We start from the raw sequence: 19,687 nt of genomic DNA on the forward strand, positions 1-19,687 counted from the left end.
TTAAAAGGGATAAAAGCAGAAACACCTTACTATATCAGTTTAAACACCTTCCAGCTTAACATGATGCCTGTTGTGGTTTTTTAAGCACAAATTCCAGATGCTTCTTGAACTAATGAACTAAAAAAGCATGAGGTGACAACCATATCTAATCAAGAGGGTTTTTTTTTATTAGCTTTACTACCTAGCCTCATTTCTATCTTTCGAAAAAAAGCACACCTTATTCTTCTATTTAATTTGCATCATATCAATTCTCAATTTATTCTGTTATTTTCAGTGACCAGCTCTATCACAATTTCCTACCTAATTACAAGCATCTCAAGTAACAAAGTGTACAATTTCTTGATTTATAGTTCCACCATAATAAAAAAATTCTTTGCCTATGCTATCCAAGAAATCTTTTAAGTCTCATTCTATTAGTAACTTAGATTATTTTCTGTGCATGGCAAACCAAGTCACAAGTCTTGGTAATATTTCTCACTGGAATAGCACAAAGGTTTTCAACTCCTATTTTAATGCATTCTTATAATGCCTTCTCCAGTATGGGAAACTATAATGTACTTCCTTAATTTATTTAGTGAAGCCTCTTTTGCCTTCACTCTCTATAGTTATCAAAACACGATGTCTTGTCTGTATTAGCCCTTACTTCTTCCTAGTATCACACTTCATTCTTATACATCCGCTTAGAAGACAGAAAAAGTAAGGTTTGAATTGGTGGTTTTAAGTTAACATTCATGAACAGCAGCTAATTAGCACTTAAATGTGTTTCAGAATTTAAAATAATTAAAAAAACAATGCTCCTAATAATATACTCAAAAATCCTCATCCTTTTAAAATAAAAATGTGTACAAAAATAAAATAAAATAAAGAAAATTAAGGAAAGTATTAAGCAGTAAAACTATATTAAAACACAGTAATTCAGTCCAGCTCATCAAATGTGGTGTTACAGGAATTCTGCTAAAGTAAAGGTCCTAGATTCCATAACTGAAATGCAAGTCATTCTTGTAGGATGAGAAACTGTATACAGAAACAGTATTGAAGTGACTTAATCATGATGATGGATAATTTGCTGAGTACAAGGTACTAATGCAATGACATGAAGAAAATGAGTGCCCTCCCTCCCACTGCAAGGCAAGGAAAGAAAGTGTGACTAGAGGAGCACTATTAAGAATATTCCCTGCTGTATTTGTTACTTAAGTACATGCATATACCCTTGAAAATACAGCAAACTAACAAAAAGCAGTTTAGCTATTGCAGCCTACTATTAGGGAGATAGGTACATTACCTGATAGTTAGTACGTGTCCTGGTATTCTACAAAAGTGAAGCCAAACATGAGAACAGTTTAGGCTTGCTTTGCAGTCAGAACAGGCTGACATGCTCAAAAATTTCAGCCAACAAATCTTGCCTCAAAATTCACATTTCCTACAATGTATTTCCAGTGGATCTCAAAAACAACACATCACTCAACATGGTAACAGAATGTATGAGGAGTAACCTGTGAAGAATTCACTAACTTGAAAACATGCTATCATCAGGTTCACACAATTTACTTTCCTTCTCAGAAGTTCTGCTGTGTATTAGAAATATGAATAGTCATATGCTGCTTAAAAAAAAAAAAAAAACAAAACAAAACAACAAACCCTGATTACTCTGTAAAAGATGTATTAAGGTGATACCTACCCCTGAAGAGCTTACAGGCTTTATGAATGATATACCAGAAGTAACAATTGTTCTAATATGTGTACTTACTTATCTTAACTCCACTGTCCTTTTTTTAAAGTAGAAGTACTTTCAATTCTAAAATGAGGAAGTCAGACTTCAAAATCTAGTAATTGCTTTAGAGCAAATTTTTACAGTACTCCCACAAGACTCTCCGAATAGTACAGACTTCACACAGCACTCTCAGTTTTCCTGAAATGCTTAAACCTGACTATATAAGAGGCCATGAACTACCAAGCATCACCAGGAAGCACAATAAATTCAACCTGAAATGCTTGGCTTTAAAAACTTCCAGCCTCCCCAGTTCATGCCAACCACTCAATATTGTATAAGTTTCTCTGACTGAGGCACCTATACTAACTGCAGACACATAAGAATGCTGAAACAGAGAACTAACGTTCAAAAGGGAATGCAGTAGCCTGAGAATTAGATTGTTTTTCAATTATTATCGAACTTCCCTTACCTTCCCATCAAGACCCACCTACACATATCTTCCTAAGATGTAAAATCTGATTTAAAATAGCACTACGCACTATTTCCAGCTTATATTTCATCAACTTTAGAACAATTTGGGGAAACTAAAAATAAATTACAATAAATTCCTTTCAAAGAACTTCAGACAGCACTGAATAATCTGAGTACAATCACTGTTTTTTAGCACATTTTTTTTTGTTTGTCTTGAAGGGTTGGCTCTTCATAATCACTACTCAATTTCTAGAAAGTCTGAAAAGGAACTTTTGTAACACCTATTAAACACAACAGCCGCTTGAGCAATGCTATTACACTTCAGAGTAGGAGCCTAGTATCAAGCTTTTACCAGTAATTTGGTGTTTTCAGAATTAAAAGGTAATGATGGCTAATTCTGACCTCAGCAGAATAACAGAGAAAGATGTACTGCTTACCTGCACACCTGAACCATGACTTCCACTTTTTGTAGCAAACAAACAATCCTCAGAATCAATTGGAAGCAAAACTGAAGCAGAAGGGAAGAGATCAGAGACAGATCCTTGACTGAAGTTTATAGCCTCTGGATTTTTTTGACCATCCTTTACTGATTCACTCAGATTAATCACAGAATCTCGAATGTTTGAAATAATCTCATTATTTTCTGCCAACAGGCGTTCTAGATGATCGATTTTTTCTTGTAGTATTGAAAGCTGCCCCTGTAAAAAAAAAAAAAAAAAAAAAAAAAAGGGATAATTTAATTATTTCTCAGACTAGCCATTGACATGATTTAAAAAAAAAAAAGTATCAGTTTCACAGTAGTACATGATCACACAAAAAAACCCTAATAAATAAATCTTTATTCTATACTTCACGTAAAGCAAACTAGTAGGAGATAGAAATGACATATGAAACCTCTTTTCATTATAAGGGATGAGAAGTTGCATTGTGCACTGTGAGCTTTACTTTGCAGCAAAGGATTTAATCAGAGATAAAAGATTTTCTTTTAAGGTCACACTATTTCAAGTACCAATTACACCGCGTTCGTTTTTTATTCATGCTATTTACTAGATTTGCAAATATCTGATTCTCTAATTTATTATCACATCAGTACATCAAAGAGAAAGCCATTTTTAGAAGGCAGTCACATCGATGGGATTAACAGAACGTATACATTTTAAGTTTTTCCTGTGTGTGTAAAACAGTATTACAGTGAAAAGAAAAAAAAAGTTCTTATTTCCAATGAAATTCAGTGAAGAATTAACAAAAGCACTTGATGGGGCTAAAAGATCCCTTAGCAACCTGATCATTATAATATGTATAATTGGTCTACTACATTTATCAAAATAATCCCATAAAAGACAGCTGAATCTGAATGCTTTCACTGCTACCACTTTGTACATACTCTGTTGCCAAACAACAGGAGTTTGTAGACAACTCTACTATGCATCATAAGAGGAAGGATATAGAATAGTTATCAGTGTGAACAGAAAAAAAAAACCAAAACAAAACAAAAAAACCCAACACAGCTACTAAAGCAACTTGTAAGCAAAGAATGATACCACAAAACATTTAGTAATATCTAATCACTGTATTGCTGAAGCATAGCAGAACAAAATACCAGGAAACAGTAAAGGCTTCTCATGTACTAGTCGCTTCTTCCAAATGATGCAAGCTATGTTTTTTTTTCAGGCATGAATGTATTAGTTTTTTCAGAATGAAAAAAGACAGATTGTTTAACATGTTTTTAAGTATACTATGTCTTAAGAGTAGCTTCTTTCTTTCCTCAAACTGACTTAAACCTAACAATAACAAGAAAAGATAGGGGACAAAAAGCCAGTCATCTCCTATTATTGAAGTTGTGGTCAGATCCCAAAACATACAAAATATGATTAAGTTTTTTTCAAGAAACTGTCATCACAACTAAACCCACTACAGATTCATGCATGTACATTTTCCCCATTAAACTCAACACAAATAAATTGATACAGTAGACATCTACTCTGTGACCTATTATTTTAAGGACAAGTAAAACCTTTTCATAACAAGAATCCCTAATCTTCTAAGTAAAAGAGAATAATATTAGCAGCAACTTCTGTACATAACACTTTTTTCCCCTTTGACAACTATTACTTGAGGTCTGTGCCTTTTCCTTTTAAAGAACAAATTGATTTCCTGAATTGTCAAGCTAATTCCAGCTTCTGCAGTTAGGTTGTAGTTTGCAAATGATTAATTCTCCTTTCTCAATTATGATGTGAACCTTCTTTTAAGTTTACTTCGACAAGTTTTCAGGAATACAAAAACATCCTTTACCAAGAGATACAAATCAGACTTTTGAGTTCTACTAAATCCTCACTCCAGTCTTTCTGTCTTCATGGAAGTTCCTCATCGTTCTGGAGAAGGTACATTTTTGGGATTTTTAACCTGTTGGTTAGTTTTGTCCCAACATTTTCTGGGCTGTAAAAAGCAATGATTCACTGCTTCGGGATTTTTTTTTTCTTAGATTGATACATCCTGAAAACAATAACAGGTTTTAAAATGCAACACAGGCAAATGGTTACTGCTTCTCAATAGACAAAAAATATTTTGACAACAGATCCACATTAAGTTAATTGCAATACAGGACAAAGATCCTAGATTTTTAACAGTTTAAAGACAAATACTAGAAACTTATAAAACAGATCAGCTGAAAATAATATGAAATCAATGTGCAGACGGTGGAACACTGGAAAAAAAAATGTAGTCCCATGCCCCCTGGTGGCACAAAAGAAACAACCAGACTGAAGCCCTTCAAATGCTACATTACCAACAGCGTGCACACATTTCTGTGTAAGATTAGTATTTTCCCTTTCAATGCCTGTGACATTTTGAAAGAAATGTCTCTCTACTTAGAAAAATAATAGCCTATTATGCTATTCACTCTAGAAATAACATATATGAAATAATGATTGGGGCTTTACCAGCTGCCCAACATAGGCTCTGCTCTTTATATGCCTAAGAGGCTGAAGTACAGCTGCCATCTAGACTAATTATTATTACCTGCTTCACTGCACATGACTATAGTTCAAAGCTACACAGTGTGCAAGCAGCAGGCTGGTGAGTGATGTAAAAATTAATGGGAGATCATGACAATGCAGAATTCAAGATCCTTAGGGCAGGGAGGAATGTGCAGAGTAAACTTGATTTTAAAAGGGCAGACTTCAATCTCCTAAAGGATCTGCTGAGTAGGGCAGAATGGGACAAAGTCCTGGATGGGAAGAGGGCCGAGGAAAGCTGGTCCATATTCAAGGATCACCTCCTGCATGCCCAGGACCAATGTGTCCCAGTGAAGAGGAAGGCAGCAGGGGTGCCTGGAGGCCTGCATGGATGAGCAAGGAACTCCTGGACACACTTAGGGGTAAACAGGAAGTTTACAGAGGATGGAAGCAAGGACTGCTTGCAAGGACTAGCCTGAGAGAAGTGGTCAAAGCAAGAGATCAGGTTAGGAAAGCAAAAGCACAGAGAGAATCGGACCTGACAGGAGGGGTTAAGGACAACAGGAAAAATTTCTACAGATATGTCAATGATAAGAGGAAGACTAGGGAAAATGTGGATCCACTCCTGAAGGAAACAGGAGAGCTGGCCACCCAAGATGTGGTGAAGGCCAAGGTACTGAATGACTACTTTGCCTCTGTCTTCACCTTCAAGGACTCTGGTCACACCCTCCATGTTAGAGAAAATAAAGGCAGAGACTGGGGAAAGGAAAATCTCCTACTGTAGATGAAGAGCAGGTTTGAGATCACCTAGAGAACCTGAAGGTGAACAAGTTCATGGGACCTGATGGGATTCACCCATGGCTCCTGAAAGAACTGGCGGATGAAGTTGCAAAGCCGCTGTCCATAATATTTGGGAAGTCGTGGCAGTCTGGTGAACTTCCCACTGACAGGAAAAGGGGAAACATAACCCCCATTTTCAAATATGGAAAAAAAGAAGAACCAGGGAACTGCAGGCCAGTCAGTCTGTGCCTGGCAAGATCAAGGAGTAGATCCTCCTGAAGACTCTGCTAAGGCAAGCAGATAACAAAGGGGTGATTGGTGACAGCCAACACAGTTCCACTAAGGGCAAGTCCTGCCTGACTGATTTGGTGCCTTTTACAATGGGGGCACAGCCTCGTTGGACAAAGGCAGAGCTACAGACATCATCTACCTGGGCCTGTGCAAGGAAATCACTACAGTCCCACAAGCATCCTGATCTCTAAACTGGAACAATACGATTTGATGGATGGACCACTCATTGGATAAGGAACTGGATGGATGGTTGCACCCGAAGAGTTGTGATCAGTGGCTCAGTGTGTGAGATGTGTGACGAGTGGGGTTCCTCAAGGGTGAGTGCTTGGACATCTTTGTTGGCAACACAGACACTGGAATCAAATGCACCCTCAGCAAGTTTGCTGGTGACACCAAAGTGTGTGGCAAAGTCAACACATGACAGGGAAGGAATGCCATCCAGAGGGACCTTGACAGGCTCAAGAAGTGGGCTCATAGAAACTGCATAAAGTTCTACAAGGCCAAGTGCAAGGTTCTGCACCTGGGTCGAGGCAATCCCATGCATGAATACAGGTTGGGTGGAGAAAGGACTGAGAACAGCCCTGAGAAGAAGAACTTGGGGGTGGTGGTGGACCAGAAGCTCAACATGAGCCATCAATGTGTGCTTGCAGTCCAGAAAGCCAACTGGGTCCTAGGCTGCATGAAAAGAAGCACAGACAGCAGGTCAAAGGAGGTGATTCTCCCCCTCTACTCTTCTGAGACCCCACCTGAGTACTGTGTCCAGTTCTGGAGTCCCCAGCAAAAGAAAGGACATAAAGCTCCTGGAATGTGTCCAGAGGAGAGCCACTAAAATGATCAGAGGGCTGGTGCACCTCTCCTATGAAGACAGACTGAGGAAGTTGGGGTTGTTCAGCCTGGAGAAGAGGAGGCTCCAAAAAGACCTTATAGCAACCTTCCAATGCCTGAAGGGGGCCCTTCAAGAAAGTGTAGGGCTATTTGCAAGGGTGTGCAGTGAGAGGACAAAGGGAAATTATTTCAAACACAAAGAGGGGAGATTTATGTTAAACATTAGGAAAAAATTCTTTCTTGTGTAAGTGGCAAAACACAGGCACAGGCTGCTCAAGGAAGTTGCGCAATAATTTATATTTAAGATAGAGGGTTAAAAAAATCCTGGATAATAAATGCCTGATTCTTTTTCTGAAGACTCTGAGACACACCACACCTCTCTTCTAAGGTATTTAAACATGCCACACGCTAACTCATTTTGAATGCAAAAAGAAGAAATAAAATGCTACGTTAAGAACACATAACAACCTCATGCAGTACCGAAGTTATTTTAAAAATATTTCAAGTTTCTGTTGTGAAACACATCAGTCATAAGAGTTAACAGCTCTTAAGTAGCAAGTGTCAAAAACTCTCATTCAGTGTGATAATAGTTTATGTCAGGAATCCATTTCCAAACTGAAAGCCTCACATGGATCCAAATTACAAAAAACTCGGTCTATTTTCATTACACATTTGTCTTTTCTCCTTACTCACTTAAATAGATAAGAATAAACAATGCCTAGAATGTAGTATTAAATGGTAAATCTATTTTAAACTATGATCTGAACATGGAAAACACTGCAACTCTTCAAGAGTTGCAACTTTTTGGGGCTTTTTTGGGGGTGAGCGGGGTGGTGGAATTTTTTTTTTTTTTTTTAATCTAAGCAGAGATTAATTCCACCAGAAATTTTGCAATCTAGGTGGCCTTGTAGCTACTGGACAGCAAAATTTGTCTAGCTACACAGTTCATAAATGTCAGCAGGACTTTCCCACTTTAAAAAATACGAGTCTTATCAGAAAAGAAGTAAAAGCAAGACTGAGAGCCCCGCTTACTTGCACAGAAAGTTGAAGGTGGGGTAAGCATGGGTAAGGTCTGGGTAAGCATGTCTAGGTCCAAGGGAACATCATTAAGGAACACTAATCTATAATGTATATACTTGTTTTAACATAACGCAATGTAAAGTAACGTGAAATACATTTGCTCATGAATACACATAAAGACAGGGAGAAATTAAAGCTTTTATTGAAAAGTAAGAGAAGCAACCCTGCTGTTATTCTACAGCAAAGGAATTACCCCTTCAAGAAGTGCAAAGCATCAACAAATCCAACCCTTTTGTAAGTAGGTTCAGCTTCATTGCTAGAAGAATGACATCACATGAGCAGTGCGTATGTTCACAGTCATGAGGGTTACAGAGGGCTGGATTTAACCAGTGAAATCTTCTCATGTGAGGACAGCACAGATCAGCACACCCTCCTCCCATGTAGAACAAAACCCACCCACATCTGCCAACAGCACTGAGCAACCTGCCACTGCCACAGCATCAACCAGCTACATATGCAGTTCCTTATGCTTCAGCCAGTCTGAGCCCTCCAGCAATTTCTAGGCCCCAAATACTACAGAACAGTCTGTTTTCCCTCTGCCTTCTGCTTGTCCTGAACTGTCTGCTTCTGGCACAGGCCTGATCTGTAGCAAGGACTCACACCAGAAAGGAGCATCATGCCACCTGGCATAAGGAGGGAAGCCCAGTAACACAATGAAAGATGAAGCTGCTTTATTCTGGGGGACTTGAGAATGGGCAGTTTCTTCTATATAAGCATGGCACACTGCAGAAAGGATATCAGTTTCAACTTTCATTTGTTCAGTGAGCATTCACTGCTTCTCTAAATGCAGTCGCTGTGAAAAGGATACTGTGATCATTTTAGCATGAAAATGACAACTAGCTCAAAACAACTGAAGTGGGAATATGACAGGCCCAGATGAGGAAACCTCATAGAAACAGGCAAGAAGAGGAGAAATCCACATTAGAGACTTGTGGGGTTAGGGCAGCTGTAACCTGATTTGTATTCAGACTCAGGTAGCAACCACTGTGCTTGGTTTAAAAACAGCCAGAGCCCATTTTCCCTCTCACCCACAACAAGAATGCAAAGACCAAATGGAGCTGGCATTGTCCTGTCCAAGAAGCTCTGGTACGCTGATGAGCTGTGGTGAAAAAAGCAGAGCACCACAATGAACAGTTGCCCAAGGGATGTGGAATTCAACTCAAGATCATTGCCTCTACAGATTTACTACAGTAACCAGTGAGAAAACTTAATTCAAAAATTATCATTTCACGGCTGCTTTGAATGGTAGTCATTTTAATTTTCTGTACCAGTCTTGTAAATAATTATTTCCAGGTACACCTTCACAAAAAGTCTCACTAAAATCCCAATATAAAACTCTGATCAGATGCCAACATACCAAAATATATGGTAGACATAGACCATAATGCATTCTCTGTTCACCACTAGAGCAGTATAGTGAACACAACATATTAAATGCAAAAAGGTGTATGTCACCTCATATTGTGAACAAGCTTGCAGTAAAAGTTAAAATGATGCGATGCAGCATCAAAGTTTAGTATTTGAATACGCTGTTTAAGCAGGTATTCACACTGCAAGAAAAAAACAATATACAAAGCCTTAGGCAAAAGGACAAGTCTAGGTTTAAAGCATTTAGTAATCTGGACAGAAGGCTTATGTACATTTGTAATGATGAAAATAACATAAGTAACCTTGTTTATAATTTACTATCTTTAAAGTACTACTCTACTCAAAACAATTTCACTTTATTTAGACACTGAATTATGAATTATCTGAAATACAAAAGACTGCTCTCTTAAAATATGAGAAAGTTCTACTCCAAAGATGTAGTAGCTTGACAGATTTCAAGAAACTGATGCACATTTTGTTTTACCAGATGCAGCAATAACCAGTCTTGAATGTACTATTACCCTAGACTTAAGTTTCATGTAGTTTACAAAGATAAAAATAAGGCTTGTTGTTAGGGACTAATTTGACACCATTATCAATTATCTAAAGGCAAGGAGAAAGAAAAGGGAGCCAGAAATACATCTAGAAATATTCCCTGTTTAAAGTCAATTTATCTGATAAATTTTCACTGCTAGTCTGGCTGATAAATTTCAGGTTCATTTCCCTTTTGATTCCCCTCCCTGCCCCCTGCTGAATCTTTACTTAAACGGCTATCAGTACAAAACTGAAGCACAGCTTAGATGACATTAAGAGTATAAGCATTTTAATACAGTTTATTTTTACTTGAACAAATCGGAACATAAAATAACAAAAACATGTGTCAAAGACAGGTCAAGTAAGAGCAAACTACAAAACTTTTCTCAGTTCATACAGTTCAAGTTAGGCATTGACCCTAGGCAGTGGAAGAAAGTGTTAATTTATAGGTGGTGTTACTACTTTTCAGAAAAATATATTTCACTCAACATTTTGTACCTGATTTAAGTACTGTAACTGAAGACTACTAGCTTCTCCTTGACTGCTATTTAGCCAGAACTTCAAACAAAATATGCAAGCAATGGAGACAAACGTACTCTGAGCATGAAAAGTACAAAGAATTGTTAATGACCTGCAGTTAGGTTCACAAAGACAGCCTCTTCTCCTTTAGAATATACTAGAAGATCTGCAGAAGAAATCTTCAATTTTCATTATCTTACACTCAACATAATTCCAGTGACAGGCAAAGGCTTTTAGATTATGAACTTACTAAGTGTTGTTAATATGGTTTTTGGGTCTCTTTTTAAATCCCTTAACATGTTTCAAATCCAGGAAAACGATGATTCTTTCTGTGAATTTCTTTGGTCAACATTCAATTTTCTCTGAAATAAACTAATAAGAATGATACTAAAAGTTACTGTGCCCAGAATTCTGCAGTTCTCCTAAGTGAGAAAACGACAATTTCAAAATTATGTATAACCTTAATTGCCAGTATTCACATTTTAGAGTGAAACAAACATTTCCTAAATACTTGATCATGCTGCTTCCAATACTTCTGCATACAGACATACTGTTCCTTGTTACACAACACAGGTCTGAAAGATCCCAAATGAGCTCATAAAAACACATCGATTGCTAATAACATGCTAGCAACAAAATGTATCTGTTGTCTATGCAAGCCATTGATTTCAGCTACTTCTCTGTGGCAAGACACGTAGCTAAGCTATCTGAAAAGGTGTTTAAAATTAATCAGGAACTATTTCAAATCAGGAAGTAGTGACATTCGCTGACACTGGAGGGAGCTGAGGTTTGCACTGCACAGAACTGCAGTATGGCAATTAACAAACATGAGCTGATACGCTGCAGTTACAGCCACCTATTGGATGCCCAGGGCTGGCTGTGTGTAGTGCTTCCTTACGGCAGGGGAAGCACTCCCTCAGCAGTACTCCAGAGTCAAGTTCAAAAGGCACCTTTGTTCAACACACAGATTCAGAGAGCTGCTGGTGTTTCTGCCAAGTATTTGGTCCTAAGTTCCTACTACTACTGCTCCACCCTGCCATGATTGGTATTTTGGCCATCACATTATTGGCAAGCTCTTGAAATCACACTCCATTCTGCAACAATTACCACTTCCACCACTTGAGCAAAAGCATTTGATGCATTGTGTAGAAAGCATGAATCCAGTAAACAAGCTTTAGCAGTACCACCAACAGCCAGGCCACTTAATGCTTTGTTGGAAGGACACTGGGAACAAAAGAGTGAGCCAGATGGTTTTAGTGGAATTATATACTTGATCACCTCTGTTCAATGCAACTAGTGAGCCCATAAAAGCAGTTAACATATGTGTGAAGATCAAAGTGAGCTTCAAACAACGGTAGTCAAAGGCAGAGGTGGAGAGGATGGGCTGCAAGAAGAAAGCAGAAGGGGAAACACATCCTTTTCAAATAACAATCGTTCAGGGAAAAAATAGTAAGATGGGAGTTGCTGTATGTATTTTGCCTTTTGGTAGAGTTGAAGTGAAAAACAAAAGATACAAAGGACCAACCCCTTTGTGCTGCTTCAGTTCTAAAGATGAGTTCTATAAGTCTATTTCCAGAAATAACTTTGCACACAGAGGGAAGGTATGCCCCAAAAAAGCCAAAGCAAGATCTGTAAAAGTGACTAGATGAAAAAGCTCATGTCCAAAGCATCACCTATCAGGTGGCGACAGAGGATGCTGTGTTATATTGCTGTTTTGCCTTGCTCAGAGCTTAAAATTATCTAAAAATTAACTTCCATGTTAACACTACACAAAGGGCAAGTTTCTGAAGCAAGATACTCTTTCAAACAAATCCTTCACTTTTTTTAAATTGGATTTTTAATGCAAGCTATCCATGCTTAAGTTTGAAACTACCAAAATTTAGAGTCAAAATAAATATTCTACAAGCTTCCATAAATGAACAGCTTTTATGGATCTGTTCTAAGACAAGGTAAAATTAGCTGAGAAAACAACCTGTGTGACGCTGAAGATTTTTTTTCTATTTGGGTCCAAAATACAGCATCGATTTGGGGCTTATCGGTATTCATCTGTGTACAGTAACACAGGACCTTCAAGATAAGCTACTTACAGACTTATTCCACTTTAGATTTGATTCAAATGTAGTTTTCATTTAGTAGTTACCAATTTAGCCTGCAAATCACCAGGACCTGAAACTCGCTACACAAGAGATACCATGAGACCAACCACCACTCTTACACTTCTTCCACTATGAAATCACACAGGGCTTCTCTGAGAATTCTCAGTGTTAGTACAAACAAAACCAATACATTCAACCACATTCTTTTTTTCTATATTCCACCAGAAGATCCTTAGACAATTATCTGTACGGACAACTGATACAATAATAATCTAAAAATGCACCTAAGGCTATTCCTCCCCCTTGAGCCCCTGTCTACACTGTTGGAACATCTCTCCTAACCTAAGGGAGGACAATGGAACATCCCATATTCCGAGGTATGTCCTGAACACGAGTATCCAATGGCTAGGAAGAGGCTCAGACAGAAAAAGACAAGAGGTCTTGATATGGCCATCAGAAGCATAATACATACCTGACAGCCAAGCAAGCCCCACAGAGATATGCAGAGGAATTACGGAGAGGACAGCAAGTCTTCATCTCCATGTATTAGAGCTACCTTATCTTCCCACAATTAACAGTGACTTGATCTTCTGATATTATAATTTAAATGCACCGCCAATGATGACAACGCTATAAATGAGGACTCAAGTTCCACTATAGTTGTCATTACTCCACCTTACCGTGGATATGTGGATAACATTCACTGTAAAAGCAACTACTGATGCCAGCTTCTGCAAAGGGAACACAAAAAAGATAACAGTGTCACCACTGCCTCCCAAGCCTGATTGTAAGCCAGGTTTAGCTGTGAAGGCATTTACAAGTGCTTGGCTAGAGAGCATGCAAAGGCTCTGCAAAGGCTCTCTTTCAGTCACCTCGGGAGATCTTGTCCAAAAATTATTTCTCCAAGGCAATTTTTTTAACATCCCTGAACAACTACATGAGCTCTCAAACTCAGAAACAAGATCTGGAAGACAAGTCTTGGCTACAATGGCAGATAATCCTGAAAGAAGACAGGACCATAGACCAGGACCATGCAAAGAGAAGGTACATTTCCTGGGAAACAGCAAAAGTAGAAATTAAAGTGGAGCAGCAATCCTAATAATTTCTTTTACTACTGGTATTAGGTATCATGACACTTCAGGTGAACACAGAACAAGAGGTACTGCCAGCTGTAAAATTCCAATTCTAATCCTGGCAGAAATTAAGTAAAAAGCCTAGACAAACAAGCACTTATAAGCAAAACTTGAGATGGCTTCCAGAAGCACCGAAAGATCTTCTAAGCTTTGTGTAAACCCCAGAGGTCAGGAAGAAGGAACTAATCAATATGCAACTGGCAGGACACAAAAGGTGACATATGTTGCTACCGAAACTGCACAGAGGAGCACCAAAGCTGAAAAATTAGCACATTTTAAGAACAGAAAGAGGTATGAAATTATTAATCCAATAATCTGTGAAAAGAAAAAGGTCTCTCTTCCTTTTTTCTAAGCAAAAAAAATTCTGACCTTTGTCATAATGAAACAATGGTTTCTTACACCTACAGCAAGACAATCTACTACTGCTACCAGGGCTTTTCCCAGCCAAAACCAGTTTGAAGTTTTCACATCTGTGGCTAGTTTCCTTTACAGGACATTGAGCTCTTGCAACATGCACTGACACAAATAAACTTTATCAGCTGAAACAGGATTAAAGCTGTTACTTTCAAACGTTCTGGTGACTTCTATTTCATTTTTTCATCTTTTGCATTTACTTTAAACTGCTGTTTTAAGGGGCTCTGAAAGCATCTGCTAGGTGTTAGAAGTGTTTTCCCTGTTGTAACAAAGTGAAAACTCTCTATTCTAAGGGCAGTTAAAGCAAATTACAAAAATCACACTAATTTCATGTGTAATTTCCTCAAACAATAAATGAGGAAGAAAAAGGTAACTTTTCACCCAAATGAAGGGCCAAAACAGTAATAGACAGAGGATTCTCTTGTGACAGCACCATCAAAAAAATTTATATATGGAAAGGGCAGGAAGAATAAACAGTGACAGACTGTTCTAGAAGACCTCCAGGAGAGGAAGACAGAAGGAGAAACATTTGTCTCTAGCCAACTACATCACATTGAAGGAAGAGGTTTATGAACAGATTAAGTCACTGAACTGTTGGTCACAAGAGATAAGAATGTGCTACACAGCAGATCAGCATTACCCTGTAGGTCACTGACAGGAATTTCAACTGCAAGACACTGACAATGAAAACCAAAACACGTCTAATGAATCTTCCCTGTTCACATAAATATTTCAAGCTAAAATCTATTATTAAAAAAAAAGACCACTCACATACGAGCTTTCCTGTTCTCTTCTTTACCTGCTTTAAACAAAACTCTTGGTATAAAGGCACATAAAACGATTTCCTAATGTAAGATAGTGACTATATCCCCAAAGCGGCACTTGTGCTTAGCTGTTACAAGTATCACACAACGCATCACTCTCCTGCTGGAGCCACACACTGAGCAGACACAGCTGCTGTAGCCTGCCTTCTCTTGCTTTCTTCTCCTAAGCTTCTTATTCTCTTTGCTCCCGGGTAACTCAAAGGACTGATGACAGAATAGATCTGCACTCTTCCCTTAACATTTAAGTCGACATTTCTATCTTGACTGCTAGCAAGTAATACTAACGATTATCGTTGCGTGGAACAAAAAAGTTACTCTGTCAGAGAGAAAATTGTTACTTTTTAAATAAGCCTTTTGAGTTCTTCCATCCACTTTAAGACTTATTGCTGTCCTACAAAATTTTCATTTGTTTTATTCCACCCTCCAACAAAATGTTTTCATGAACAACCTTTTACTTTGCTTTCTGTAAATTTTTTTTTCTTCTGCTTCAAGAAAACTAAGCTACGTACACACACCGGTATTCTGCCATTTCTCACGGCATACCATGTGCTCTCTGAAATACTGTTTTCTTACCATGGTTAAACACTCCTTTTTACAACACTAATACACGATACACGGCTTTTAAATTTCTCTCACACACAGGAATCAAGGGAAAGTGAGAAACTAAAGAACTGTTTCGTACAGCCATGCGGTGCAATCAGGTATCAGCCAGCTACGGCTCCAAAACAAGACTTCGCGAAAAGGAAAGCAGTAACATCAAGTCAGCATTTCCCTAAACCTGCCTGTTGATGCCGTAGATGAGGTCGACCCTCGAGTTCTCAGCTTTCCCTATCCTGTCCTACCGGGTCCTCTGGCCCGTCCCGCCAGGGCCGAGCCCTCCTCCCCAGCCTCCCCACGCCTGCCTCACCCCGCAGCCCCGCGCCGGGATGACACCAGCGCCGCCCAGAGGCGGCACCGCTCGTATCCCGCCACACCGGCCCGGCAGCCGCCGCACCTCGCCGCCGCCCCGGCTGTCCGGAGGGGGGAAGCCGCGCCTCAGCGCTCCGGCAGCCCGGGCGGGGAAAGGTCCCGGACGCTGTCGGCGTGGCCGCCTCCCGTCCGCCTCCGTCCGGCGGCGCGGGGGCTCGCCCACCAGCCGCGCCCAGGCCGCCGCCCCGCTCACCTTGGGAAAGGTGCCCTCCCGCCGGGGGCTCTTCGGGTGGTCGAAGTGGCCGCGGTCCAGCATCAGGTAGAGGGAGAAGATCACCACACAGAAGATCGCGCTGCCGAACACCGTGAATTGCCGGCTCAGCTTCATCGCCGCGGCCGCCGTTCTTGGGCCCCACTCGCCGCCTCGCGCTCGGTGGGCAAAGTTCTCTCGCAGCGACGGAGGGCGGGGACCCCGGGAGCCACCGCCCCCGGCGGAGAAGTGCGAGGAGAAGTTGCTCCCTCCGCGCCCGCTGCGCCGGGGTGGCGAGCCCAGCCGAGACCCCGCCGCCGCGGCGAGAGGCAAAGCCGAGGGTTTCCGGGAGGGATCGGGTTCGCGGGCTAGCGGGGAAGTGGTGGCGGCAGCGTCTGCGGGGTCGGCTGAGCGCCGGTGCTTCCTCCTCCCTTCCCCTTCCTCCTCCTCCTCCTCCTCCCCGTCCTCCTCCTTCTCCTCGTCCTCGTCCTCCTGCTTCTCGTCCTCCTCCTCCTCCTCCTCCTTCTCCGGCCGCCTCACCAGCCGCTCCGCTCCTCCTCGTTTGCCGGAAAGCGGCTCTGGAGTCTGGCACCTCCTCCTCCCCCGTCCGGCGGCCAGACCACAGCCGCCGTCCCCACTGCACCGCGGGCTGCCGCGCACAAGCTCCGCGCCGAAAGAGCCCCCGCCCGCCAGCGCCGGCCCCCACCGCCTGAGGGCCGCGCTCCGCCCCCGCGCCCGGGTGGGTGGGCGGTACCGCGTCGTGTCACGGCCACGGCACCGCCCCCACCGCCCCGCGCCGCCCGGGTGCTGCGGGAGGGTGTGTGTCCCGGCCACCGGGAACGCCGGAGTGCTCCGGCAGCGGCAGCGGGCTGGAGGCTATCGCCCCTTCCTCTCACCCTCTGGGCAGCCCTAAGGAGAAACCTCCCCCCCCCCTAATTCAGAGAGTTCGCAAGAAACGGCGCCGAGCTACCTCCCACCGGGAGGCTGCCCCGCGGCGGCGGCCCCTCGGGGGCACAGCGTGCCGGTCTCGCCGCCGCCCTGCCCGCAGGCAGTGTGTGGGACGTGCAGGTGCTGGAGGGGGAAGTGAGGCTGCCTCAGGCATCTGCCTTCCTCGCCGGCTTGCCTTGTCCCGGTGCCGAGCGGTGGAGGGGAGGGTGGGGGGGACTGACCTCCGGCACCGAACGAGCCCCAGCATTCCCCCCTTGTTTGGCGTCACCCCCGTCGCACCTTTCCGTACAAGTCCTATGCCTCCGCTAGCAGCATCGGACACATTCGTGAGTCGCTGTCAGGCTCCAGCTTGGCTCGGGCTGTTCTATGAGTAAGTAGCAAGCTCGATGAAAATCACCACGTGCCCAGAGGAATGGGTCACAGACAACGGGCCGGTCCAGGGCCTTCTGGTTTGAGATTGCCCCCTTCTTCCATTACAGCATTTAGCTCGTAATTTCACAAATTACTCAGTTTTCACATTACTCAGATTCACAAATCTGCTCAGGTTTGAAAATGTTCATGTCTAGTGTCTGTTTCTGACCAATATTTTGGGGAAATAAGTAAGATGTGTTGGCTGCCCTTGAGAACTAGACACATGCTTAAAACATGTTTCACTGTTCTGTGTGTGCTGCTTTTTAAAGGATTGTCATTGAAGCATCTGCCTCATTACTTGATGTCATCAAGTAATTGATTACTTGATAGCATCACTATTTTTTTTCCCATGAAAATCCCCCCAAAGCTGTTAAAACTGTAATACCAGAAATATTTGGCTAGTAAAATTCAGTAGGCTTTCATAGGAGCCAAGAAGCTTAAATCTTTATGTTTTTTTCCCATGTTTAGAGCTTGTTCCAGTATCTTAGCCCACTTGGGGCTTAATTATTCATAACTTCTAGCTCCCTTTCTCCCACTGGACAAAAAGTCAAAATGTTTGATTCTGGTTTTGAGAGGCAGTATAGGACTCCTGCAGTTCCTGGGTATGGATGTTACGAGCTCCTGTGGTGGAAATAACTGAGGCAGAGAAACTGCCTCTATAGTCCATGCTGCACTATTGCACACACAGACTTCATTTAAGTTTGGGAAGACTTTATTTAATGCAGTGATGTGAGAAAGAGAGGTTGCAGAGAAAAGCAGCTGCAGAATGGGAGCAACGCAAGGTATAACCTGAGGACCGACAAAAAGATGGGTGCTACTGTAGGAATGGGAAGGGACTGACAACAAGTGAAAGCTAGGAATAAGTGATTAAGCAGGTTAGGGTAAGAATGACAGTGGAAGGGCACAAGGACCAGTGTCAGGCAAAACAGAGGAGAAATGCAGATATGTCTTTACAGACTCTGGAATAAATCCCACGAGTTTTGAAACCTGACATTGCTGCTCAGAAAAAAAATCTGTAATTAAAGGCGTATCGCCTTTCCTCATTCACTCATTCCCCCTCTAGTGGCAGAAAATAGAATGCTTCTTACTTGCTTTGTCAGTGGACCTCAGTTATTTTTAAGAGCCAAAAAATCCAACTTTGCCATCATCTACATCAGATATAATTTCCTTTTTTTTTTTTTTTTTTTTTTTTTCTCAAGGGGGAAATTAGCTTTAATTCTAAATTAAGCTAAAAGTAGTATTACCAAAAAATGGCCTCAGAATTAGAGATATGAATTTTTAAGACTGACTCTAATGCTTTTGTTCATCTTGTGCATGGTCAGGTAGATACTATTTTTTTCTCTTTTTTTTCCCCATGCAATATGTAGTTGATTAATTGAACAGAGTAATGGGGTGCATAGAGAGAGAAAAAACAGGACTGTAAACAAACCAGTCCTCTGTAAATCCTCCAGTTTCACTAGCTAATAAAGTCAGAAACTGATGAAAGGGACAGAAGTTCTGCAGAGAGACACTAGTGGTCAAGTGGCTAAAGAGAACAAATGCTGCCACAGACAAGCAGACCCTGTTCTTTTTGCTAGAGTGTCTCGGTGATATTATGTCACACTAACTGAAGTACCTACAGAAAGCTGGTGAAGATTTTTTCTTTTGTGGTTTCCTTCTCAATACATACATGATGTAAATTGCAGAAATACACAGAACACGTATTTGCAGCTGAGGCCAATGAAAGGAATGACCTTAGACCTTTCCTCACAGGGCTCTTTAACAGATAAAATCATGTCTGTAATAAACTGATTTCTTAGAATGGCATTAAACTGTAAGGAAATCAAACAATCTCCTATTGCAGAACACTGCTGCAGTGGTGTGTATGGACTAAAGTGAGACATCACAATGCAGAATTACAGCAAAGACATGTTTTGAATCATAACCTTTTCAGTGAGAACAGTCTGAATAAACCAGGGATTAAGTGGAAAGTAGCATCTGGTCTTATTCTTTAAAGCAGGGTCATAATGTATATCTACAGGTTACTTTGCAACTATGTCAATGGACCAATTCACATTTTCGAGGCAATGATATGAAGTGTGGAATTTTTTCTCTATGTTTGATTTTGAAACTCTTTCTGTGGTCTGAGATTTTTAGATTACATTTAAGATTAGATATCATTATACATTT

At 41.2% G+C, this 19,687-nt stretch overlaps 1 protein-coding gene across 1 annotated transcript in view; it reads right to left on the minus strand.

The window, feature by feature from the left end:
* Positions 1-16,863, minus strand: part of MAN2A1 (mannosidase alpha class 2A member 1) — a 100,996-nt gene extending 84,133 nt beyond the window's left edge. The window contains exons 1-2 of the mRNA XM_071731210.1: positions 16,163-16,863; positions 2,620-2,880 (exon numbers count right to left, since the gene is read on the minus strand). Of these exons, the coding sequence (XP_071587311.1) occupies positions 2,620-2,880; positions 16,163-16,297 (396 nt within the window). The 5' untranslated portion in view covers positions 16,298-16,863. The remainder of the gene's footprint in view (positions 1-2,619; positions 2,881-16,162) is intronic.
* Positions 16,864-19,687: the final 2,824 nt, after the last annotated feature.

Source organism: Heliangelus exortis, chromosome Z (assembly GCF_036169615.1).
Source record: "Heliangelus exortis chromosome Z, bHelExo1.hap1, whole genome shotgun sequence".
Taxonomy (NCBI): domain Eukaryota; kingdom Metazoa; phylum Chordata; class Aves; order Apodiformes; family Trochilidae; genus Heliangelus; species Heliangelus exortis.